At 41.2% G+C, this 27426-nt stretch overlaps 1 protein-coding gene across 1 annotated transcript in view; it reads left to right on the top strand.

The window, feature by feature from the left end:
• Window positions 1–27426, top strand: part of mthfd1l (methylenetetrahydrofolate dehydrogenase (NADP+ dependent) 1 like) — a 171826-nt gene that overhangs the window by 86157 nt on the left and 58243 nt on the right. Inside the window, exons 21-23 of the mRNA XM_072581340.1 lie at window positions 13500–13639; window positions 14425–14466; window positions 16237–16337. Of these exons, the coding sequence (XP_072437441.1) occupies window positions 13500–13639; window positions 14425–14466; window positions 16237–16337 (283 nt within the window). The remainder of the gene's footprint in view (window positions 1–13499; window positions 13640–14424; window positions 14467–16236; window positions 16338–27426) is intronic.

The following is a 27426-nucleotide window of genomic DNA, read 5'->3' on the forward strand; positions in this document are numbered from 1 at the left end:
TCCAAATCATTTATATAAATGATGAAAAGTAGTGGATCCAGCACAGATCCTTGTGGCACTCCACTGGTCACAGGCCTCTAGTCTGAAAAACAACCGTCCACCACCACCCTCTGTCTTCTATCTTTGAGCCAGTTCTGTATCCAAATGTCTAGTTCTTCCTGTATTCCATGAGATCTAACCTTGCTAATCTAATCTAATCTAGCTAGTCTCCCATGGGGAACCTTGTTGAATGCCTTACTGAAGTCTGTATAGATCACGTCCACCGCTCTGCCCTCTTTGATACTACTTCAAAAAACTCAATCAAGTTTGTGAGCCATGATATTCTGCGCACAAAGCTATGTTGACTATCCCTGATCAGTCCTTGCCTTTCCAAATACATGTACATCCTGTCCCTCAGGATTACCTCCAGCAATTTGCCCACCACCAATGTCAGGCTCACTGGTCTATAGTACCCTGGTTTGTCTTGACCACCTTTGTTAAACGGAGACATCACTTTAGCCAACCTCTAGTCTTCCGGCACCTCACCTGTGACTATCGATGATGCTAATCCTCTTACTGAGATATTTGTAATCATTTCCCTAGCTTCCCATGGAGTTTTAGGAAATACCTGATCAGGTCCTGGGGAGTTATCCACTTTTATGCATTTCAAGACATCCAGTGCCGCTACCTTTGTAATATGGACATTTATTTCAAGATGCCACCATCTATTTGTCTACATTCTATACCTTCCATGTCCTATTCCACAATAAATACTGATGCAAAATACTCACTTAGTATCCCCACCAGCCCCCCCCCCCCCCCCAAATCTCCTGCGGCTCCACACAAAGGCCGCCTTGCTGATCTTTGAGGGACCCTGTTCTCTCCCTAGTTACCGTTTTGTCCTTAATGTATTTGATAAAACCCTTTCAATTTTCCTTAACTCTATTTGCCAGTCCCCTTTTTTCCCTCCTGATTTCTCTCTTAACTATACTCCTACTGCCTTTATACTCTGCTAAGGATTCACTCGATCTATCCTGTCTATACCTGACGTTTGCTTCCTTCGTTTTCTTAACCAAACCCTCAATTTCTTTGGTCATCCAGCATTCCCTATACCTACAGCCTTTCCTTTCATCCTAACAGGAATATACTTTCCCAGCACACTCGTTATTCTCATTTCTGAAGCCTTCCCACTTTCCAGCCATCCCTTTACCTGAAAACATCTGCGCCCAATCAGCTTTTGAAAGTAATTGCCTCATACCATCAAAATTGGCAGTAATTCTCCAAGTTAGAACTTCACCTTTTAGATCTGGTCTATCGTTTTCCATTACTATTTTCAAGCTAATACAATTATGGTTGCTGGCCCCAAAGTGCTCCCCTTCTGACATCTCAGCCACCCGCCCTGCCTTATTTCCCAAGAGTAAGTCAAGTTTTGCATCTTCTCTAGTAGGTATATCCACGTAATGAATCAGAAAATGTTCTTGTACACTCTTTACGAATTTCTCTCCATCTAAAAGCGGCATGGTGGCACAGTGGTTAGCACTGCTGCCTCACAGCGCTAGAGACCCGGGTTCAATTTCCGCCTCAGGTGACTGACTGACTGTGTGGAGTTTGCACACTCTCCCTGTGTCTGCATGGGTTTCCTCCGGGTGCTCCGGTTTCCTCCAACAGTCCAAAAAAAAATGTGCAGATTAGATGGATTGGCCATGCTAAATTGCCTGTAGTGTTAAGGGAATGGGTCTGGGTCTGTTGCGCTTTGGCAGGTCGGTGTTCCACCTCCGCTTCCACAAGAAAAGTACAAGAAGCTCAAAAGGGGCGGCACGGTGGCTCAGTGGTTAGCACTGCTGCCTCACTGCACCAGGGTCCTAGGTTTAATTCCATCCTTGGGTGACCATCTGTTTGGAGTTTGCACGTTCTCCCCGTGTTTGCGTGGGTTTTCTCCCACAGTCCAAAGATGTGCTGGTCTAAATTGCCCAGTGTTGGGTGCATTAGTCAGAGGGAAATGGGTCTGGGTGGGTTACTCTTTGGAGGGTTTGTGTGGACTGGTTGGGCTGAAGGGCCTATTTCCACACTGTAGGGAATCTAATCTAATCTAAACCCTTAACACTGTGGCAGTCCCTTTATATGTTAGAAAATTAAAATGCCCTACCATAACCATCCTATTGTTCTTACAGATAACTGAGATCTCCTTACAAATTTGTTTCTCAATTTCCCTCTGACTATTAGGGGGTCTATAATACAATCCCAATAAGGTGATCATCCCTTTCGTATTTCTCAGTTCCACCCAAATAACTTCCCTGGATGTATTTCCGGGAATATCCTCCCTCAGCATAGCTGTAATGCTATCCCTTATCAAAACTGCCAATCCTTCTCCTCTCTTGCCTCCTTTCTGTCCTTTCTGTAGCATTAGTATCCAGGAACATTTAAGCTGCTAGTCCTGTCCATCACTCAGCCATGTTTTTGTAATTGCTATGATATCCCAGTCCCATGTTCCTAACCAAGCCCTGAGTTCATCTGCTTTCCTTGTTCGGCCTCTTGCATTGAAATAATTGCAATTTAATTTATCAGTCTGAGTTTGTTCTCTGCTTTGTCCCTGCCTGCCCTGACTGTCTGACTCACCTTTGTTCTCAACTGTACCAGTATCAGATTGATCTCTTTCCTCATTATCTCCTTGGGATTCCTTCCCTCTCTCCTCTCCCCCCCCCCCCCCCGCCCACCGCGCAACCTTACTAGTTGAAATCCTCCTGAGCAACTCTAGCAAATCTCTCTGTCAACATATTGTTATCCTTCCAATTTAGGCGCAATCCGAGCTCCTTGTACAAGTCACTTCTATCCCAAAAGAGATTCCATGATCCAAAAATGTGAATATTTCTTGCATACACTAGCTCCTCAGCCAGGCATTCATCTGCTCTATCCTTCTATTCCTGCCCTCACTAGCTCATAGCACCGGGATTAATACAGATATTACTACTGTTAAGGATCTCCTTTTTAACTTCCTACTTAATTCTTTGTAATCTCCCTTCAGAATCTCAACCTTTTCCCCTCCTGTGTAGTTAGTTCCAATGTGTACAATGACCTCCTGGTTTCTATCCCCCTTGAGAATATTCTGCACCCTCTCTGAGACATCCTTGATCCTGGCACCAGGGAAGCAACACATCATTGTGACTTTTCGCTGCTGGCCACAGAAACGTCTGTCTGTACCTTGGACTAGAGAATCCCCTAACACAATTGATCTCTTGCAACTCGACATACCCCTCATTACATTAGAGCTGGTCTCAATACCAGAAACTTGGCTATTTGTGCTACATTCCCCTGAGAATCCATCACCCCCTATATTTTCCAAAACAGCATACTTGTTTGAAATGGGGATAGCCACTACTTGCCTACCTCTCTCACCTTTCCTGGAGTTAACCCATCTACGTGACTATATCTGCGACTTTTCTCCCTTCCTATAACTGCCTTCCATCACATCCCCTTGCTCTTTTAAATTCCTCATTACATCTAACTGTCTTTCCATGCATTCAATCTGATAGCAATTGCAACCAACTGCATTTATTGAAGATATAATCCTCAGTAACCCGTAAACTTTCCCTAAACTCCCACATCTGACAAGAAGAGCATATCACTCTACTAAAAGCCATTTTTACTACTTTCAATCTACAGACCCAGAAAATCATTCTGTCTTATTCCTCTACAAAACACTACTCCCAGGTTAAGTTAATACTGATGGCTTATATTTTTAAGTTTAATCAACAGACATATCTCAAAATAACACATAATCAAGAAAGAACCCACTCTACTCACTAGTGCAGACTTACTGTGAGGCCACACTTAAAATATTCACTTATCTGTTTATGTGCTGTGACCTCTCCCAAACAGGTTCCTCCAAGATTAGTTGTGAATTTCACTGTCTGTTAATTTTCCCAGATGCACTCCGATGTCCAGCGATACATGAATTCAAACAACAAAGGCAGTAACTGTGCATGTTCACTGCTGTGTCAGTTAGCAATGTGGGTTTCTTTCTCTCTCTGTCTCCTGCACTGACCTAACCATATGCTTCCTTTGTCTGTTCCTCTCACTTTTAGAAGTGCTGTTGTTTTGACTTTGTTTTGGAACTTTGGAGGAAAAAACATGCAACAGTATATAAAACAGTAATTGCTGCTCCTGGAATTCGAGGGAATCACTTCCAACACCTAAAATACCTCAAAAAAGGAGCAGCTGTTACAGCCAGAAATTTTTCCCATCGTCCATCTTGGATTACCCAGAATCCTTTAGAAAGACTGCAGAAATCTTTGGAACCAATGGAATCCTCACCCATGAAGCACAAAATGCTAGCAGCCAAGTTCAGCACTTTAATAGGGAAGGCAAATATGAAAACACCAAGGTTTTGCTAATATCATATAAGACCACAGCTTGAAAAGTTTGAACAGTTTTGTGCCCCTTTATTGACTCTTTATTGAAGGAGCAATATTCTTGCATTGGAGGTTGTCCAGAGACTGTTCACTGAGCTGATACCAGGTAGGGCAGGGACTGTATTGAGAAGAAGTTGCATATATTGGACCTGTACTCATTGGAATACAGAACAGTGAGTGGTGACCCTACTGGAGCATATAAAATTCTTAAGTGATTTGACAGGGTAAGTGTAAAAAGGTTGCTGCCCCTTGTGGGAGAATCTAGGACCAAAGGGCATAATCTCAGAATAAGGCATCGTACATTTTAAGACACAGATGAGGAGCAATTTCTTCTAAGGCTAGTTGAATCTGTGGATAGTTGAGGCTCGGTCATAAAGCATTTTCAAGGCTGAGATAGAGCAATTTTTAATCAAGTAAGGGAATCCAGGGTTTTGGGGGAGAAGCAGGAAACTGGAGTTGAGCATTATCAGATATCAGTGAATGCCAGATCAGAATCATTAAACTAAATGACATTAAAAATCACACAACACCAGGTTATAGTCCAACAGGTTTAATTGGGAGCACACTAGCTTTCAGAGCGACACTCCAAGTGGTAGTTCATCAGGAGTGTCGCTTCAAAAGTTAGTGTGCTTCCAATTAAACCTGTTGGACTATAACCTGGTGTCACGTGATTTTTAACTTTACACCCCAGTCCAACACTGGTATCTCCAAATCAAAACTAAATGACCATCTTCTGCTCCTGTTTCTTATGGTCTAATTGGTTAGTTATCCCATTGTAGTTTGCGGGAGCTAGGTGTGCGCAAACTAGCTGCTGCGATTTCTCCATTCCAACAGTGATTACGCTTCAAAAGTACTTCATTAGCTGCATAGTGCTTTGGGACATCTGCCATGAAATTGCTATATAAGCAGAAGCCTGTTCTTTTTAAAAAAAAAATCAAATCAACAAGAAAGGGAAGAATATCAAATTATTTGTTATGTTAATGTTGCAGGAGTTGAACCTTCACTTCAGAGTATCTGTAAGAATAATAGGGTGGTTATGGTAGGGGATTTTAACTTTCCAAACATAGACCAGGACTACTACAGTGTTAAAGGTTTAGATGGAGAGGAATTTGTAAAATGTGTACAAGAACATTTTCTGATTCAGTATGTGGATGTACCTACTAGATAAAGGTCAAGTTTTGTACCACTCGCGAGAAATAAGGCAAGGCAGGTGACTGAGATGTCAGTGGGGGAGCACTTTGTGGCCAGCGACCATAATTCTATTTGTTTTAAAATAGTGATGGAAAAGCATAGACTGGATCTAAAAGTTGAAGTTCTAAATTGGAGGAATGCTAATTTTGATGGTATTAGGCAAGAACTTGCAAAAGCTGATTTAGGGCAGATGTTCGCAGGTAAAGGGATGGCTGAAAAATGGGAAGCCTTTACAAAAGAGGTAACGAGAGTCCAGAGACAATATATTCCTGTTAGAGTGAAAGGAAAGGCTGGTATTTGTAGGGAATGCTGGATGACGAGAGAAACTGAGGTTTTGGTTAGGAAAAAGAAGGAAGCAGATGCCAGGTATAGACAGGAGCGACCAAGAGAATCCTTAGAGTATAATGGCAGTGGGACTATGCTCCTGATGGAAATCAGGAGGGCAAAAAGGGGACATGAGATAGCAAATAGAGTTAAGGAGATTCCAAAGGGTTTTTACAAATATATTAAGGACAAAAGAGAGAATAGTGCTCCTCAAAGATCAGCAAGACAGCCTTTGCGTGGAGCCGCAGGAGATGGGGGAAGATACTAAACGATTATTTTGCATCAGTGTTTATGGTGGAAAAGGGTGTGGAACATAAATAATGTGGGGAAATGGATGGTGATTTCTTGGAAAAATGTCCATATTATAGAGGAAGAAGTGCTGGATACCTTGAAAAGCATTAAGGTAGATAAACTCCCAGGAGCTGATCAGGTGTACCCTAGACTGGAGATTGGCTAATGTGGTGCCATTGTTTAAGAAGGGTGGTAAGGACAACGCAGGAAACTATAGACCAGTGAGCCTGATGTTTGTGGTGGGCAAGTTGTTGGAGGGAATCCTGAGGGACCGGGTTTGCACATATTTAGAAAGGCAAGGACTGATTAGGGATCGTCAACGTGGCTTTGCGCGTGGGAAATCGTGTCTCACAAACTTGATTGAGTATTTTGAAGAAGTAACAAAGAAGATTGATGAGGGCAGAGCGGTGGACGTGCTCTATATGGAGTCAAGCATGTGGTGCTGGAAAAGCACAGCAAGTCAGGTGGCATCCATGGAGCAGGAGAATTGACGTTTTGGGCAAAAGCCCTTCTTCAGGAATAGTGTGATCTATATGGACTTCAGTAAGGCGTTCGACAAGATTCCCCATAGGGGACTGGTTAGCAAAGTTAGACCTCAAGGAATACAGGGAGAACTGGCCATTTGGATACAGAACTGTTCCATGACAGTTGTTCCAAAAAAGATTTTCCAGAAAAAAAACATATCAGCTTTTGTGCATTTGAAAACTCTTGCAAGTTAGTTATTTACTTTTGTAAATTGAGGAAATCATTGGGAAGAAAAAAATCTACAAAAACAAGACAGATGAATACTGGTTAATCCAGAGAACAATAAGAATGGTTTGGCCTGCGTTATTCATAGGGAAAAAGGTGCACAGGCACATCAGTTATAGAGATGTACAGCACAAAAGCAGACCCCTCGGTCCAACTCGTCCATTTCGAACAGATATCCTAAACTAATCTAGTCCCATTTGCCAGCACTTGGCCCATATCCATCTAAACGCTTCCTACTCATTTACACATGCAGATTTAAATGTTGCAGTTGTACTAGCCTTCACCAGTTCCTCTTACAGCTCATTTCATACACGCACCATTCTCGGGTCCCTTTTTACAACTCCCCCTAAAACTATGCCCTCTAGTTCTGGTCTCCCCCATCCCAGGGAAAAGACCGTGTCTATTTATCCTAGCCATATCCCTCATGATTTTATAAGCCTATATAAGGTCACCCTTCATCCTCCAACGCTTTAGGGAAAACAGCCCCAGCCTATTCAGCCCCTTCCTGTAGCTCAACTCCTCTAACCCTGGCAACATCCTTGTTAATCTTTTCTGAACCCTTTCAAGTTTCACAACATCTTTCCGATAGGAAGGAGACCAGAATTTTATGCAATATTCCAAAAGTGGCCTAACCAATGCCCTGTATAGTTGCAACATGATCGCCCAATTCCTGTACTCAATACTCTGACCAATAAAGGAAAGCATATCATTACCTTCTTCACTATCCTATCTACCTGCAACTCCACTTTCAAGGAGCTATGAATGTGCACTCCTAGGTTTCTTTGTTCAGCAACACTCCCTAGGACCTTACCGTCAAGTGCAGAGATCCTGCTCTGATTTGTTTTTCCAAAATGCAGCACCTCGCATTTATCCGAATTAAACTCCATCTGCCACTTCTCAGTCCACTGGCCCATCTGATCAAGATCCTGCTGTAATCTGAGGTAACCTTCTTCTCTGTCTACTACACCTCCAATTTTGGTTTGAACTGGAAAATTACTAACAACCCCTACTATGTTCACATCCAAATCATTTATATAAATGACGTGAAGTAGTGGACCCAGCACTGACCCTTGTGGCACTCCACTGGTGACTGGCCTCCAGTCTGAAAAACAACCTTCCACCACCACCACCCTCTGTATTTTACCTTTGAGCCAGGAATGGACGAGTTGGACCGAGGGGTCTGCTTTTGTGCTGTACATCTCTATAACTGATGTGCTTGTGCACCTTTTTCCCTATGAGTAACGCAGGCCAAACCATTCTTATTGTTCTCTGGATTAACCAGTGTTCATCTGTCTTGTTTTTGTAGATTTTTTTTCTTCCCATTGATTTCCTCAATTTACAAAAGTAAATAATTAACTTGCAAGAGTTTTCAAATGCACAAAAGCTGATTTTTTTTTTCTGGAAAATCTCTTTTGGAACAATGTCATTCTACTTCTGTCTCTTTTGACTTGTCAATTCTATTTTGGAATTCATTGTCAAGAATACTTTTAAAATAATTGAGAGATTAAAATCAAGATGCTCCGAATGCCAGGATTGAGCACAAAGAACTCTGAAGACTGTGGGACCAAGCAGGTTACCTAAATAAGGATTAGGGAGGGTGTGAAGGGGTTTGACTGTGAAAATGAGCCATTGCTGAATTGAGAGCCAACGAATGGTAGCAAGGTTAGGGGTGATGGGAATGAATTAGGCTTCAGACAGAAAAAGGAACTTGATGACAGATATTTGCAATTTACTGAGGAGTGAACAGCTGCATGATCCACTCGAGTGCAAGTTCAGCACAGAGCTGATCCATTTTCCTACGGCATTTCCTTTATAAATGGTCTCAAGCATCCAGTGTATGGAGTTACAATTGCTACTTCCTTCCTTTTGCACATAATGAGCTTTCTTTCCAAGAACGGATCTGACTTACAATGACTGTACTGGCTGAGGAGGATATGTTGCAGTGCACAAACTAACTGTGATAAGGATGGTACATTTGAGTAGAATCCATCTCAACAATTTTATGGAATTAGAAATTTACTTCATCTAGCAAACTCGACACACCATGTGGTACTAGTTCAAAGTGAACAAGTTTGTCCTCATATTTGAGGTCTGTCTGTTGGTCTGTGCTGTGCAAGCACTGTGATTAACCATGATGTTTGAGGTGCTGATTTAAATAGTGTTGTTGAAAAGCTATATAAAAATCTTAGTTTTCCTCTGTAATTTTTTTTTAAGTGCTTCAGAATTTTCATCTTGCTGCTCCTTTCTCTGGCCTAAAATTGATAATTTATACAGGACCCAAGTATGCGTGCTGCCAATTTTCAAGGGAGCCCAGCCATAGACATGTTCAGCATTCTCGGAATTAGTAGATGGCAAAAGGATAAGAATGAGATATGTGGACTGGAAAGGAAATCCTACTTTTGGAAGGAAACTGAATGGAATCTTGTTTCTAGCAACATGTGTCTGTCATCTAAGCAAGCCAAACTGAGTTGAAATTTAAACAGTTAAAAATCATGCAACACCAGTTTATAGTCCAAAAAGTTTATTTGGAAGCTCTAGGTTTTGGAATGCTACTCCTTCAGGTGGTTGTGGAGTATAAGATCTTAAGACACAGAATTTATAGCAAAAGTTTATAGTGTGATGTAACTGAAATTATGTTTTGAAAAAGCCCTGGATTGTTTAAGTCTCATCTTTTAGAATGAACGTGTTGGTTTCAGTTCTTTCAGATGTAAATCGCAGAACTTTAAAGTTACATTCTCAAGTGAACTTTAACAATTGATGTCATGTCGGTCCAGATGATGCATTTAAGGTGTGAGGTGCCCTGTGTGAAGCTGTCTGTGCCACAATGTTCAGACTGATTCTAATCTAAAAAATGGATTTGTAGAATCTTACATGGATTTGTGCTGTTTTTGAGCAAAATAAAATGCAATTCTGCAAGTACAAATTCACCCCACAAACTTGTATGATTGTGTGTGTGTGTGGTGGGGGATGTTATGAGTGTGTGTGAGAGAGTGTATGTGTGTGCCTGAGTGTGTGGGACTATGTGTGAGCATATGAGAGAGGGTCTGCGTGGGAATATGGGTCTGTAGGAATGGTGTCTGTTGGGCAATGTGGTCACCTGTAGTGTGACATGAACAGACACCGACAGATGCACACTCACAGAAAGACACAGACACCCATGCTCCTACCTACGCATGCGTATACACTCATGCACAAACACACACACTCCCACACACGTGCATTTTCGCACAGACTTATTCCCCTTTACACACACACACATATGTACACATACATGCACACACTCACCGACACCGCCCCACAAAAGTTTGTGGGGGTGAATTTATACTTGCAGAATTACATTTCATTTTGCTCAAAAACTGCATGAATCCATGTAAGATTCTGCAAACCCGTTTCTTAGTTTAGAATCAGTCTGAACATTGGCATAGGGCACCTCAGACCTTAAATGCATTTTTAGGGCTGGCATGACACCAATTGTTAAAGTTCACTTGAGAATGTAACTTTAAAGAAGTTCTGCGAATTACGTATGAAAGAACTGAAACCAACATGTTCATTCTAAAAGATGAGAGACTTAAACATTCCAGGTCTTTTTCAACATATGATTTCAGTTATATCACACTGTAAAGGTTTGCTATAAATTTTGTCTTATGCTCTTGTATTCCACAACCACCTGATGAAGGAGCAGCGCTCCGAAAGTTAGTGCTTGCAAATAAACCTGTTGGACTATAACCTGGTGTGTGATTTTTAATTCCGATATCTAGAACTTCTTTTGTTTTGAACACTTCGCTTCATTGATAGGGGTCTAATTCACAATAGCAGGCAGGTCATGTTGAACCTTCATAGAACACTGACTAGATGTCAGATGGACGATAGTGTACAGCTCTGGACACTACGCTTTTACAAAGATCGTGAATGCATTGGACAGAGTATAGAAGATGTTTAGAAGAATAGTTTCAGAGATGAAAACTTCGGTTGTGTGGATACATTGGGAAAAGTAGTGATGTGCTCCTTGGGGAGGCAAACTCTTGACATAGTAAAGAGGAAGAAAATGTACTCACTCTGAAACCATTCTCAACCACTGAACATCGAGAACCGGAAAACACTTCTTTAAAAAAGTACTTTGCAAAAGAAGTACATGTGGGAGTGAGGGCAAAAACACTTTGCATACCATGTTCAGACAATTCATTGTATTAATGTCTAGAAGTGTGGAGGAGGCAGGTTCGCTTGAGGTTTCAAGAGGGCATTGGATAATTATTTAAAAAAGAAACAGCATGCAGGAGTTTGGGGATAAGGCTGGAGATGGAGCCAAGTCAAAATACTCAGAGCAACTGCAGAACCAATGGCCTTCTGCAACATAATTCTGATATTCTGTGAAGCGCCTTGGGATGTTTAACTATGACAAAGACACTATGTAAGTATACGTCGTTACTTTGTATTTTTCCCAATCTAGAGCCAAAGAGAATTCACCTGGGAGGATACTAATATTGAGGCGATCCTGTTGATCAACAGTACGTCATTTTGCATCCTCTAGACTTCACAATCCAATCTTAGCAACTGTTTCCCTGGAAATTCAAAATTTTGGCTATACTTGAGTCACTAACAAAGGAATGGGTGGGAATGTTGTAATGCAACAGTAGTTGGAGTTTGCACAAAATAACAAGCCATTGATATCTGAACGTTAAATGTTGGTGACTCCTCCTTCACATTCAAATTATTCCCTCAACCCTGTGCGAAAACAGGAGACTCTTCCTTTTGTCTTAGCAAGAATTGAAGATGATGATGCATGAACTGGTGAATCTTGGTAACCCTTGAAAATCTGCAGTGAAAATTAAAACTCCACACGATGTGCATAACAGCATTAATATATCTGTGATCCAGTCACCTGCAAAAGTGGTTGTCCAAAGTTGCTTAATTCGGACTTTTAGCATTGAACTCTCACTTGACTATTTAAATTGTTTAAAGGCAATTATTGTGAATGCTTTACTTTTTTAGTGTAGAAATAGTTTAATTGTTAATTGACTTTACAATATATTGTCATAAATATGTTTACAGATATAATTTGTCAATGCATATGCCAAAATGGGTATGAGTGTGTGTGTGTGATATATATTAGAACACTAGTGTTTATTCTGTTGTTGTTTTACATCGTATTGGTAACAAATGTAACATTTGACCACTCTGTCCAAGAATGTGCAGGTTAGATTAATTGGCCACGCTAAATTGCCCACCGTGTGCAGGGATATGTAGGTTAGGTGCATTAGTCAGGAATAAATATAGGGTAGGGGAATGGGTCTGGGTGGGTTACTCTTTGCAGGATTGGTGTGGCCTAGTTGGGATGAAGGACCTGTTTACATACTATAGGGATTCTAATTCTAAAATTCTAAAGAAATTTGAACTAATTTAAGAAGTGCAACATTGGTTTATTGAGGGTGGGTCATGTCTTACATATTTAACTTTTTTTTGAGGCTGTACCTAAAATATAGAGGAGGAAATAATCATGTCTATAGTTTTTATGCAATTCTGAAGGTGTTTGAGAACATTCTGCATAACAATGTTAGATTAGGTTGAGGATTGTAAAAAGGAAATTTAGGAATAAAATGTGCAAATACCCAAACTGGAAGGAATTAATTGGTGGTGTCGCACAAGGATATGTCCTGGAGCTTCAACTCCTCAATGTTTTCATTAATGATTTGGAATTGTATATTCAAGATTGTAATGACATAGAATTAGACAGGAACAGTAAAATAATTAAGCATTTTAATAGATTAAGTGAATGGGTAATAAACCCAAAATAAATGAATTTGAACACCCAGTGTGAGGTGTCCATTTTGAATTAAAAAGGTTAAATAATGTGGATCTAAACAGTGGTGAGCCAGACTGATTTAGGAGCTTATGTATACTAATCACAAAGGCATAGAACACAAACAGGAATTACTGGAGAAACTCAGCAGGTTTGGCAGACTCTGCAGAGAAAGCAAAGTTAACTTTAACCGGATTCTGAAGAAGGGTCACTCAACTCTAACTCTACTTTCTCCATGCAGAGCCTGCCAGACCCTGCTGAGATTTTCCAGGATTATCTGTTCTGGTTTCAGATCTTCAGCATCCGCGGTTCTTCATTTTATTTTACTAAAATGTATAAGTTAGGCTGAAAGGATAATCCGAAAGGCTAATTGATGTTGGCCTTCATGACTACAAAATGGAGGAAATCTTGCTACAGCTTACAAAATTTTGGTTATACCACAACTGGACTAATATGTACTGTTATTGAAATCGAGATACGCTATTTAGGAGATAAATTAGAAAGCCCCTCTACACAGAATGGCAGAATTGCAGAACGTACTCCATAAAATACAATATGGGCAACTCGATTATTAATTTTAGGCCCAAAATCAATAAGCTTTTCTCTAAAGAATATAAAACGATATAGATTCAAGACAGATGGAAGGAACTTGAGATAAAGGTGAGTTATAATTTCATTAATGGGCAAATTGATGACATTTGATTGCATACACAAATCTACATTTTGAAGTTCTAGGTTGTTTGTGTCTTATTTTTCAGTGACTGAAGCAGGCTTTGGTGCTGATATTGGGATGGAGAAGTTCTTCAACATCAAGTGCAGAACATCAGACCTTAAGCCTAATGTGGTAGTGCTTGTGGCAACAATCCGTGCCTTGAAAATGCATGGTGGAGGCCCCAATGTGAGTAGATGGTGTAAACATAGTAACGAGAATGCACCATTCTGCCCCCTAGTCTGTTCTTCTATCCAGTTAGATCTGTCTTCAACAGAAGGTTTCTTTTCCCATACATAGACATAGTCAAATAACCAAGACAAGATGCATTGAGCAGAAATTGATGTCTGGAGAAAGGAAGTAAAGCTTTGAATGTATTGTCATTCACTTAAGCTGGTCAGAATTTGTTTGTGAACTAGGAATCACCCAATGGCTCAGGTTCAATGGAGAAATATGATAGAAGTTTGTACCCAATAGTCCAAGGCTGTAATACATCATGATTAAGTGATTCTCCAAATCAGAAGGTGATATGTTGAAATACAACTTCAAGAACCTGAGCGCACAATCCAGTCTGACATCCAAATCCGTACAGTCAATGTTGATAGCTGCACTGTAAATGTTGACACTTCCATTGAGGTGTGAAACTAAGGCCCCCATCTGCCCAAAGTTGGATCAAGAAATCTGATGTCACAATTTGAGGAACAGTGCACAAGTTCTTCGTGTGATGGCCAATGTTTAACAATTATTTAGACATTTTTGATTTGATTATGAAGTGATTAGAATCTCCTATGGTCGCGAAAGGTATTCTGAAATGCTACCTCTTTTGTACTACTTCTACTGTTTTTATTTTTGTGTTTTTGTTTTGTTTGCATTTCACCCAAAAATAGCTTGTATAAAATATAACTTCAGGCATGAACTTCTGTGTGAGAATCTGTCTTTAAGTTAACAAGTGTTACTAACTTGTTCTCTTTCAGGTCACTGCAGGCAAACCTCTATCAAAAGAGTACACTGAGGAGGTATGTATACGTCACAAAGACCGGAAGAGTCTTCAGGTTTCCTGTAGTAATGTAATCCAGAATCTTGTATGTGCACTTGTTATGACTGCAGTTGGAGGAGTGTATCATTGCCCCCGTCCCACTAATCTAAAAGCAGTAATGTAAAATAAAAATGCTTTTATTAGCTTATAAAGATGACCAATTTATATACCTTATCCACATCAGATTGTAGCCAAAAGATCTATCAACCAGGATTCTTAACTATCAAATTATGGATTTAATGTCAAACAAGGATACATTGTTTCGTTAACACTTAAGTAATATAGAAGTAATAAGAATTTGCTAATCCACCTAGACTGCACATCCCTGGACACTATGGACAATTTAGTTTGATCAATCCATCTTACCTGCACATCTTTGGCCTGTGGGAGGAAACTGGACCATCTGGAGGAAACCCACACAGACACTGGGAGAATGTGCAAACATCACACAGACAAGTCATCAGAGGTTGGAATCTAATCTGGGACCCTGGCACCATAAGGCAGCGATGGTAACCACTGTGTTGCCCCAGTATTGAACAATATTTATTGAGGTCATTGGCGTCTTAATTTTTCTTTCATCCTTTTTAGGGGATGAAAGCTTGACTGGCAAGGTCAGCATTTAATACCTTGTCCCAAATTTCACTTAAAGAGATGGTGATGTGCTTTCTTTAACAACTGCAGTCTGTCTAATGAATGGAGCTCTCTTAGTGCTCATGGGTCAGGAGTTCCAGGATTTTGACCAAGCACCGGTGACGATATATTTCGAAGTCAGAATGGTTGTTGACTTTCCTATGTGTCTGCTTGTCCATCTAAGAGTTAGAGATCACAAGTTTGGGAATGTGCTATGAAAGAAATCTGTGGGAATTATGTGCAAAGTAATGGAAGGATAAGTTTATATTATTTTTTACGCCAAATAAACATACAAATTACTTTTAGATATTCAACATATTGCATTATTTCAACGTATATTCAAACCGTAAACTCTAAGGTGCAAATATAATTTTCAGGCATGTTAGTATCAGATTTGAGATGGTGAAAATAAAGAAAATGTTGTAAGTAATAAGAATTTGCCGCTTGTTTTGGAATTAATCTAAATCCCAAAATAATTTGAGTAAGAAATTTAGTGTAGCATTATTTCTGATACAATAAAACTTTTTATTTTTTGTGATGTGATGGACTGAATGGAACCAGTGGGTACCACTCATCTCCAGAGGGGATTCTCTATTCACGAGCTTTCTCTGGAGCAGTTGTATCTTCGAATAATTTCCAAGCATAATGAAACAAGATGGCCTGAGAAATGCCTTAGCTACGTATGCAGGTGCTTTAATACCAGTTAGGATTACATAATCTCATGGGCTCTAACTCCTTCAGATGTTCTTGATTGATTTATTCCTTTTGTATAAATTAACATAGGCCGAATAAGTCCAAACCATTGAAAGATTTAATAAGATGTGGTTTCACAATTGAGGAATGAATGCCAGCTAAGTTTGTGGAAGCTCTCATTTTATGTAAAAGCACAAGTTGTGAAACTAGCTGACCGTCCCTAATCCAGCTGCATTGAAGCCATTTATAGGTGTACTTTTCCTGCCAGTATATTTGTTTACAGACTCTGTTTTCTGAATTCAGTTCTGATGAAATGTTAACTCTGCTTGTCTGTCTGCAGGTGCTTGCTGACCTGCTCAGCGTTTTGAGCATTTCTGTACTTAACCTTTTAAGTTTCTTTGTTTAAGGCTTGTCATTGTTTTTGTAGAACCTGAAACTGGTGACTGATGGGTGCTGTAATTTGCAAAAGCAGATAGAGATCGCTCAGCTTTTTGGGATTCCGGTTGTAGTTGCTGTGAATGTATTCAAGTAAGTCCTGTGATTTGGGACTCAATGGGGAAGCACTTAATACACTATGGAGGCCTTGTCCCCTCAACAGAATTTCGAGCTACAGGTTCTCCACCTCTGTAAGAACTGTCCAGGTGTCCAATCAATGTAAACATCTATTAATGAAGGGGCTTCTCATCACTCAATCTTTTCTCAAACTGAACAGGTATATTGCTGATAGCCAATTAAATTCACTAACAGGTTGATGCTACATCATCAGAACCAGTTGTTTGATTGAACAGCCCCATTGAGTATCACTTCCGTTCACATCCGTGGTCGCCAGTCTGTTAACTCCAGGTATTCCATCCAATTTAAACACTTTCTTCCTAACATTCAAATGTCGGCTTCGCCTCTTCCTGGATCGTAGAAAAGTAAAGCATAGAAATAACCTGTAGAGTCTGAGTGCGCTTTTTGGAAGAATAACCTGGTTAGTTTCATTGTCCTTTGTTTCTCATTTCTCTGCATTGGATTCTGGGTAATTCAAGATGGAGGATGGGAAAGATTTCTGACTCGAACAGCTGCATCTTTTTTGAGGTATTTTAGGTGTTGGAGGTGATTTCCTCTAATTCCAGGAGCAGCAATAACTGTTTTATATGCACTTGCATTGTTTTGGAACTTTGGAGGAAAGAACAGTCAAAACATAAGCACTTTTAAAAGGGAGAGGAATAGACAAAGGAAGCACATGGTCAGGTCAGTGCGAGAGAGAGAGAGCGAAAGAAGCCCACATTGTTAACAGACACAGCAGTGGACCTGCACAGTTACTGCCTATGCTATTGAATTCATGTATCGCTAGACATCGGAGTGCATCTGGGAAGATTAACAGACAGTGAAATTCACAACTAATCTTGGAGGAACCTGTTTGGGAGAGGTCACAGCACAGAAACAGTGGATATTTTAAGCGTAGCCTTACAGTACATCTGCAGTAGTGAGTAGAGTGGGTTCTTTCTTGATTTATATGTTTTATTGAGATGTCTCTTGATTCAACTTAAAATATAAGTCATAAGTATTAATTTAACCTGGAGCAATGTTTTGTAGAGGAATAAGACAGTGCCATTTTCTGGGTCTGTAGATTGAAAGAAGCAAAAATTACCTTTAGTAGAGTGATATGCACTTCTTGTTGGATGTAGGAGTTTAGGGGGGGTGGTTGTGTTACTGACGATTATATCTACTATAAATGCCGTTGGTTGCGAATACTATCAGATCGAATGGATTGGTTGGACCGACAGAGGTAATGAGGAATTAACAAGAGCAAGGGGATATGATAGGCAGTTATAGGAAGGGAGAAAAGTTGTAGATACAGTCACATAGATGGGTTAACTCCAGGAAAGGTAAGAGGTTGGCAGGTCGTGCAGGAGTCTTCTGTGGCTATCCCCATTTAAAACAAGTATGCTGTTTTGGAAAATGTAGGGGGTGATGGATTCTCAAGGGAACGTAGCACGAACAGCCAAGTTTCTGGTATTGAGACTGTTTCTAATGCAAAGAGAGGTACGTCAGGTTCCAAGAGATGGATTATGTTTAGGGAACTGTCTAGTCTGAGGTACAGATAGACGTTTCTGTGGCCAGCTGTGAAGAATCGGAATGGTGTGTTGCTTTGCTGGGTTCCAGGATCAAGGATGTCTAAGACGGTGTACAATGTTCTCAAAGGGGAGAGGGGCTAGCAGGAAGGGAAAAAGTTGAGATTCTGAAGGGAGACTACAAAGTTATGCAAGAATTTAAAAAGGAGGTCCTCAAGAGTAGTAATATCTGGATTGTTCCTAGTACTAGAAGCTAGTGAGGGCAGGAATAGGAGGATAGGGCAAATGAATGCATTGCTGAGGAGCTGGTGTATGGGAGAAGGATTCACATTTTTGGATCATTGGAATCCCTTTTGGGATAGAAGTGACCTCTACAGGAAGGACGGATTGCACCTAATTTGGAGGGGACTAATATATTGGCAGGGAGCTAGAGCTGCTCAGGAGGGTAAGTTTGGGGGTGTTGGAGGGGTAGATAGTGAGGAAAGAGATCAATCTGATACGGGTACAGTTGAGAACAAAGGTGAGTCAAACAGTCAGGGCAGACCGGGACAAAGCAGAGAACGAGGTAGGACTGCTAAATAAAACTGCATTTATTTCAATGCAAGAGGGCGATCAGGGAAGGCAGGTGAACTCAGGGCATGGTTAGGAACATGGGACTGGGATATCATAGCAATTACAGAAACATGGCTCCGGGATGGGCAGGACTGGCAGCTTAATGTTCCTGGATACAAATGCTACAGGAAGGATAGAAAGGGAGGCAGGAGAGGAGGGGGGAGTGTCGTTTTTGGTAAGGGACAGCATTACAGCTGTACTGAGGGAGGATATTCCCAGATATACACCCAGGGAAGTTATTTGGGTGGAACTGAGAAATAAGAAAGGGATGCTCACCTTATTAGGATTGTATTATAGATCACCTAATAGTCAGAGGGAAATTGAGAAACAAATTTGTGAGGAGATCTGTTATGTGTAAGAGCAATAAGGTAGTTATGTTGGGGGATTTTAACTTTCCAAACACAGACCAGGACTACTACAGTGTTAAGGGTTTAGATAGAGCGGAATTCGTAAAGTGTGTGCAAGAACATTTTCTGATTGTGTGTGGATGGACATGCTAGAGAAGGTGCAAAACCTGACCTCCTCTTGGGAAATCAGGCAGGGCAGGTGACTGAGGTGCCAGTGGGGGAGCACTTTGGGGCCAGCGACCATAATTCTATTCGTTTTGAAATAGCGATGGAAAAGGATAGACTACATATAAAAGTTGAAGTTGTAAACTGGGGAAAGTCTAATTTTGACAGTATTAAACAAGAACTTTCAAAAACTGATTGGGGGCAGATGTTCACCGGTAAAGGGACGGCTGGAAAATGGGAAGCCTTCAGAAATGAGATAACAAGAATCCAGAGAAAGTATATTCCTGTCAGGGTGAAAGGAAGGTCTGGTAGGTATGAGGAATGCTGGATAACTAAAGAAATTGAGGGTTTGGTTAAGAAAACGAAGGAAGCATATGTCAGGTATAGACAGGATAGATCGAGTGAATCCTTCGAGTATAAAGGCAGTAGGAGTATACTTAAGAAGGAAATCAGGAGGGCAAAAAGGAGAACATAGCTTTGGCAAATAGAGTTAAGGATAATTGAAAGGGTTTTATCAAATACATTAAGGACAAAAGGATAACTAGGGAGAGAATAGGGCCCCTTAAAGATCAAAAATGTGTTGCTGGAAAAGCGCAGCAGGTCAGGCAGCATCCAAGGAGCAGGAGAATCGACGTTTCGGGCATAAGCCCTTCTTCAGGAATGAGGAGGGTGTGCCAAGCTATAAGATAAAAGGTAGGGAGGGGGACTTGGGAGAGGGGTGTTGGGAATGCGATAGGTGGAAGGAGGTTAAGGTGAAGGGGGTGGGGGCGGAGAGGTCGGGAAGATGATTGCAGGTCAAGAAGGCGGTGCTGAGTCAGAGGGTTGGGACTGAGATAAGTTGGGGGTAGGGGAAATGAGGAAGCTGGAGAAATCTGCATTCATTCATCCCTTGTGGTTGGAGGGTTCCTAGGCAGAAGATGAGGTGCTCTTCCTCCAGGTGTCGTGTTGCCATGGTCTGGCGATGGAGGAGGCCAAGGACCTGCATGTCCTTGGCGGAAGGGGAGTTAGTGTTCAGCCACTGGGTGGTTGGGTTGGTTGGTGGGGGTGTCCCAGAGGACCCAACCGTTCCGTGGCTGAACACTTTAATTCCCCCTCCCACTCTGCTTTTCCAGCAACACATTTTCAGCTAGGAATGGGTCCAGTCAAGGATAGTAGTGGGAAGTTGCGTGTGGAGGCTGAAGAGATTGGGGAGACACTGAATGAATACTTTTCGTCAGTATTCAATCAGGAACAGGACATTGTTGCCGATGTGAATATTGAGTCACAATTAATTAGACTGGATGGCTTTGAGGTATGTAGGGAAGAGGTGTTGGAAATTCTCGAAAGGGTGAAAATAGATAAGTCCCCTGGGCCTGATGGCATTTATCCTAGGATTCTCTGGGAAGCAAGGGAGGAGATTGCAGAGCCATTGGCCTTGATTTTTATGTCCTCGTTGTCTACAGGAATAGTGCCAGAAGACTGGAGGATAGCAAATGTGGTTCCCTTGTTCAAGAAGGGGAGTAGGGATAACCCTAGTAACTATAGGCCGGTGAGTCTCACTTCTGTTGTGGGCAAAGTCTTAGAGAGAATTGCAAGGGATAGGATTTATGAGCATCTGGATAGGAATAATGTGATCAAGGATAGTCAGCATGGTTTTGTGAAGGGCAGGTCGTGCCTCAAAACTTTATTGAATTCTTTCAGAAGTTGACTAAGGAGGTGGACGAGGGTAAAGCGGTAGATGTGGTGTATATGGATTTTAGTAAGGCGTTTGATAAGGTTCCCCATGGTAGGCTACTGCAAAAAATACGGAGGTATGGCATTGAGGGTGAGTTGGAGGTTTGGATTAGGAATTGGCTGGCTGGAAGAAGACAGAGGGTAGTAGTTGATGGTAAAGGTTCATCTTGGAGTGCAGTTACTAGCGGTGTTCCGCAAGGATCTGCTTTGGGACCATTGCTGTTTGTCATTTTTATAAATGACCTGGAGGAGGGGCTAGAAGGTTGGGTGAGCAAGTTTGCGGATGATACAAAAGTCGGTGGAGTTGTTGACAGTGAGGAAGGATGTGGCAGGTTACAGCGGGATGTAGATAAGCTGCAGAGCTGGGCAGAAAGGTGGCAAATGGAGTTCAATGTAGGTAAGTGTGAAGTGATTCACTTTGGTAAGAGTAACAAGAAGATGGGGTACTGGGCTAATGGTCGGATACTTGGTAGTGTGAATGAGCAGAGGGATCTTGGTGTCCATGTACACAGATCTCTGAAAGTTGCCACCCAGGTAAATAGTGCGGTGAAGAAGGCATATGGCGTACTGGCTTTTATTGGTAGAGGAACTGAGTTCCGGAGTCCTGAGGTCATGTTGCAGTTGTATAAGACTCTGGTGCGGCCGCATCTGGAGTATTGTGTGCAGTTTTGGTCGCCATACTATAGGAAGGATGTGGAGGCACTGGAACGGGTGCAGAGGAGGTTTACCAGGATGTTGCCTGGCATGGTAGGAAGATCATATGCGGAAAGGCTGAGGCACTTGGGGCTGTTTTCATTGGAGAAAGGAAGGTTTAGGGGGGACTTGATAGAGGTGTACAAGATGATTAGGGGTTTAGATAGGGTTGACCATGAGAACCTTTTTCCACGTATGGAGTCAGCTATTACAAGGGGGCATAGCTTTAAGTGGTAAGGTCCGAGGGAGTGTTGCTGAACAAAGCGACCTTGAAGTGTCGGTTCATAGCTCCTTGAAAGTGGAGTAGCAGCTCGTTAGGATAGTGAAGAAGGTGGTTTGGTATGCTTTTCTTTATTGGTCAGAGTATTGAGTAAAGGAATTGGGAGGTGATGTTGTGGCCATACAGGACATTGGTTAGGCCACTTTTGGAATATTGCATGCAGTTCTGGTCTCCATCCTATTGGAAAGATGTTGTGAAACCTGAAAGGATTCAGAGAAGATTGACAAGGATGTTGCCAGGGTTGGAGGATTTGAGCTATAGGGAGAGGCTGAATAGGCTAGGGCTGCTTTCCCTGGAGCGTCGAGGCTGAGGAGTGACCTCAGAGAGGTTTATAAAATCATGAGGGCCATGGATAGGATAAATAGACAAAATCTTTCCCCTGAGGTGGGGGAGTGCTAAGGGGCAACGTTTTCACCCAGAGGGTGGTATGTGTATGGAATGACCTGCCAGAGGAAGTGGTGGAGGCTTGTACAATTGCAACATTTAAAAGGCATCTGGATGGGTATATGACTGGATGTGGGCCAGTTGCTGGCAGGTGGGACTAGATTGGGTTGGGATACCTGGTTGGCATGGACAAGTTGGGCCGAAGGGTCTGTTTCCAATATCTTTCATAAGCTTATAGTTATATCTGTATCTTGCACCCTTGCAAGCAGTACATTCCAAATCTGAACTTTTCCTGAGTCAGTTCTGATACTTTCCCTCTAGTACACTTCTAGCTAATGACTGACATCTATGTTCTCCTGTAATTCAGTCTTCAGGCATTGGAATCTGTTCCTCTTTATTTATTTTATCCACATCCTTTACGATTTTATATGTCTCTATGAAGTTTCCTCTTTGCTTCTCCTTCTCGGAGGAGAGCCCCAACTTCACCAGTATATCCGTGAGATCTCATCCCTGGAACCATTCCAGTAAAAGCCTCCTGAGCTGTCTTCAAAATTAAAATCATAAAGTTCGTACTAAAATATAGTGTCCAGAGTTGCATTCAATATTCCAGTGAGGACCAAGCTAATGTTTTAAGTAGGTTTAGCACAGTATCTTGGGTTTTATACTTTCTGCGATCATTTATAAAGCCCGCGATTCCACGTGTTATAATCTGCTTTGTTAAACTGTCCTGCCACTATCAAAGATTTGTGCATAAATACCCCTGCCTCTCCCATATGTTCTTTTGAGTTGGGCTTTTGTGCAATCCCTCATTTTGTCACTGCACTCTGCTTTCAGCTGTCTCGATCCTAAACTCTGGAATTTTCTCCCGCACCAGTCAGCCTCTATGGTTGCCTTTTTAAAATTGCTCTTTATAACCTTTCTAATTAGCCAAAAAGTTAGTTATCTGCCTTTGCATGTCGATGTGTGTGCCATTGTGTCAGGTAACAATCCAGTGTAGGACCCTGGGATTTTACTTAATTTAAAGGCACTACATAAATGCACATTTCTGACTATAAACCGAGAGTTTAAATCCATTCATTTTAACAAAATTACTATAGATGTATGCTGGAGATATGGTGAACTATAAATGGAGCCTTTTCCTCGCAATCTGCCTCTGATAATTACTGGTTAGTTGTTTTCTGTTAAAGTAGCAATTTCAATTATCCATTGATCTGATTTCAAGGATGAAAACAGCATTGGAATTCATTACTTTAAAAGGAATGTTATCTAATAATTAGAAAGATGTGACTTTGAACTTCACAAGGGTGGATTCTCATGGAATTATCCAATGCCTTTAGAAATGGGTCTCACTGAACTGGGGAAAAAAAGTTACTCTGCAATCCACTTATAGTATAAATGAAGATTAGAAACTTCATAGGTTGAGTGAAGATTTTTTGAACTACTTTAGAAAAGTTGAATTAGCAATTTATGAATAATTTTCCAGTGCTACTAGTAGTAGCTCAAGACATTGGACATTGAGTTTTAATCTGAGAACCAGGGCATTCAATTGATGCAGTTCAGCTTTGAAACCTATACTGAGTTTCTCGCACTTTAATTTCTGACACAACCCCTGGTGGCCACAGTTTATCTTTCCACGTTGAAGTCTGAACCCAGCAGAAGCATTTAATTCTGCGTTTGTTGGTGGTAAGACTATCCTAGCTACATGGGAAATCAAACTAAAAATTTGGTTCAAAAATAGAAAAAAAAAGCGACTGGAAGGTATTGAGTTGAGACTGAGGAGATGGTGTTGAGTGGAATGCTAAGGCCCTTAGATGCCTGTTGCTTCTGATCTCTAAACAATCTAGGTATTGAAACAAATTGCAAGCTTTATCAAATTTCTGTAATGCTCCAAAATAGAGAGCAGTACATACTGTGATAATAACTGTTAAAGATATACAGGGGATTTATAGGCGTGATGGGGAAAAAAAACTAGTGAAAACTAAAATTTAAACTGAGATTTAAAGTTATTCTCATGAGTCAAACAATTATATAACTCAGGAATGATAGTACGCTGTTTGTCTTGTTGAGTGCGACGTGGTTTTGAAGTATTGCGAAATATAACATTGGGACAAGAGCATTTTGGTCTTGTTTAAATATCACTGCTTAGTTTAGTTACAATTCCACAAAAATGCTTAAGTATATTTTGGGAAAAATGGAAATAAGAGCAACAAATGTAAAGGGAAGGATTTACTGTGGGGATTGTTTGGAAAAGTATAACTTTATAAAATAAAAAGGGGCAAGAGATGCACAAGTTTAGTTCGCTAATTCAAAGTGAGGTAGATCAGTCGGACTGCAGATATTAACTTAGTTGTATGAAAAGTACATTTCAAGCTAACCTGAAGAATCAGTCACACTGGCTGGCTGGAATAATTTGTTAGTTGATTTGTTAAGAAAGTTACTGAAATATTATTTATCTTTAAAATGTAATAGGATGCCAGGCTGGGATTTTTATTTGCTGTAATGTGTGAAATCTCATTGTCAGGTTTAATCGCCTATTCAAGCTGCTGCAAAGCCAGCAGAGTTTGCATTTGACTAATGGGGAGCAAACATGCCAATACACAAGTTCAGGAAATCGCGGCATGTGTTAACTGAAGCCAAGTTTTAAAATATTGTTAGGCATGCACAAAAATATGGTTGAATAGAACATTGGTTCGGCCACTTTTGGAATATTGCATGCAATTCTGGTCTCCTTCCTATCGGAAGGATGTTGTGAAACTTGAAAAGGTTCAAAAAAGGTTTACAAGGATGTTGCCAGGGTTGGAGGATTTGAGCTATAGGGAAAGGTTGAATAGGCTAGGGCTGTTTTCCCTGGAGTGTTGGAGGCTGAGGGGTGACCTTTATAGAGGTTTATAAAGTCATGAGCAAGGATAGGGTAAATAGACAAGGTCTTTTCCCTGGGGTGGGGGAGTCCAGAACTAGAGAGCATTGGTGTAAGGTGAGAGGGGAAAGATATTTAAGAGACTACAGGCAGCTTTTTCACACAGAGGATGGTGCATGTGTGGACAATGCTGCCAGAAGGAAGTGGTGGAGGCTGGTACAATTGCCACATTTTAAAAGGCATTTGGATTGGTATGTGAACAGGACTGGTTTGGAGGGATATGGGCCGGGTGATGGTAGGTGCGGCTATCTAGTCAGCATGGACATGTTGGACCCAAGGGTCTGTTTCCATGCAGTACATCTCTATGATTCTAAATATAACAGCTAACGTTATAGACTACACAGAACTGGATAACTTTTCATTCATCAGTGACTACCTTTCTGAAAGGCTAACTGTTTACAGGATAATCTTATACCTTTGCTTCAGATCTTAATAAATGGGTTAGGTTGTTGTCGTGGGATACTATATGCACTGAAGTACTGGAAAGTTGTGCCAGTGAGGAATCAGGCTGCCAGATCTGGAGCAGGTCACTTTCTAATCTTGTGACATCAAGCATGACCTGTTGAAATTGAACCTAGAGGCCCTAGGAAAATGTTAATTTATATGCAGAAGATATGGTTGGGGGGGGGGGGGGGGGTAAGGAGTAAACAAAATAGGTGGGGATAGAGCCCAAAGAGATGAACAGACAAAGGAGTAGATAAGGATCTGGCTAGGAGGGTGAATAGCTGTTATTGGAGATGGTTAATGGCTAACCATAGGTAGTATGTAATGACAGACAGCGATAACAAGGCCTGTTGAGTGGTATAGGGGGCTAGGACGTGGGAGAGTTCAGGCCCTAAAATTATTGAACTCTATATAGAGTCCGGAGGGCTTCAGGGTTCCTAAGTGGAAAATTAATTGTTGTTCTTCCAACTTGCACTGAGTTAATCTTTGCCACTTTAACACACCACACTTTTTCCTGGCTAACATTTTCTGTCTCAGGCCTGCTATAGTGTTCCAGTGAAGCTCCACGCAAGCTGGAAGAGCACATCATTTTCTGCTTGGGCACCCGTCAGCTCTCCAGACTCAATATTGAGTTCAATAATTTTAGGGCCTGAACTCTCCCCATGACCTAGCCCCCTAGGTCATACAAGGCCTTGTTATCATATAGTCTGTTAGGTAGTACGCGCTACCTATTCTTAGCTTTTAATGGAGACTGTTAATAGCTATTTACCCATGTTTATCTGTGCAACTGCTACTCTGTCTTTGGGCTCTATCCCCACTTCTCATTTACTCCTTACCTCCTCCCTGGCATTTTCTTAGCTTCCATCAGTTCTGAGGAAGGGTCACTGGACATGAAATGTTAAGTCTGTTTTGTCTTCACAGATGCTGCCAGATGGGCTGAGCTTTTCCAGCAATTCTGCTTTTGTTTCTGATTTACAACATCCACAATTATTTGGCTTTTAAAGAGGCTCTTGTTTGTCTGTCTTTCTTCTTCTCAACCTACCCACTTCCCAACACAAGAGGCGCTCCGTGGATACTGCCTGACCTGCTGTGCTTTTCCAGCACTGCACTCACGACTGTAATCTCTAGCATCTACAGTCCTTACTTTCGCCCTGTGTAGTCTGTGGTCCAGCAGAAATTGAGTACTAACAAATGAACATTGACAGACTCGCCATCTTTTGACTTAAGTGCTGACCAAGGCTGAAGACCATTTCAGCACAGAATAAAGCATCATGAGTAGGCTGGTCAGCTAGCTCATGGCTGGTTAGATCATCTTAGCTCTATTTGCCTTGCCTTGTTTACGGAGAAAGGGAGAACTGCAGATGCTGGAGATCAGAGTTGAAAAGTGTAGCACTGGAAAAGCACAGCAGGTCAGGCAACATCCGAAGAGCAGGGAAATCACGTTTTGGACATAAGCCCTTCATTAACCCTTAGCGTCACACTTTTGGACTGTTATCTTCTGTATATCACTTAATATCCTTCCCTAACAACAATGTGATCAATCTTAAACTCTGAAATTTTCAGTTCATCCCAACCTCAGCAACTTTTTAATGGAGAGGGACCGAGAGTATTAACATTGTGTAAAACATTGCATCACTTCCTTACGGCTGAGCTCTGAGTTTAAGGTTATGTCTGATTATTTTGGACTCTCCACCAGACCAAATAATTTCTCTCTCTCTTTTTACCCTATCAACTCCTTTAATCATTCATGATCATTTCTTCTGTATGGAAGAGAATGGAAGCCTACTCTCGTGTCCCTGACCTCAACATTTTAAATCTTGTAGTCCAAGTTTCATTCAGGAGCTGTAGTTCGTCTCCAGATCTAATACCTTTTTAGCATTAAAATTGATAATGGGTATGCATGAAGAAGAATTTAAGGTTCCCTGTAAGAGCATTAGGTGTGTTGCTTGAACAATTGAGGTAATGAAAGGCAGTAGAAGTGCTGTCTTTCAGATGGGTAGAG

This window comes from Chiloscyllium punctatum, chromosome 11, assembly GCF_047496795.1.
Source record: "Chiloscyllium punctatum isolate Juve2018m chromosome 11, sChiPun1.3, whole genome shotgun sequence".
In the NCBI taxonomy this organism is placed as follows: Eukaryota; Metazoa; Chordata; class Chondrichthyes; order Orectolobiformes; family Hemiscylliidae; genus Chiloscyllium; species Chiloscyllium punctatum.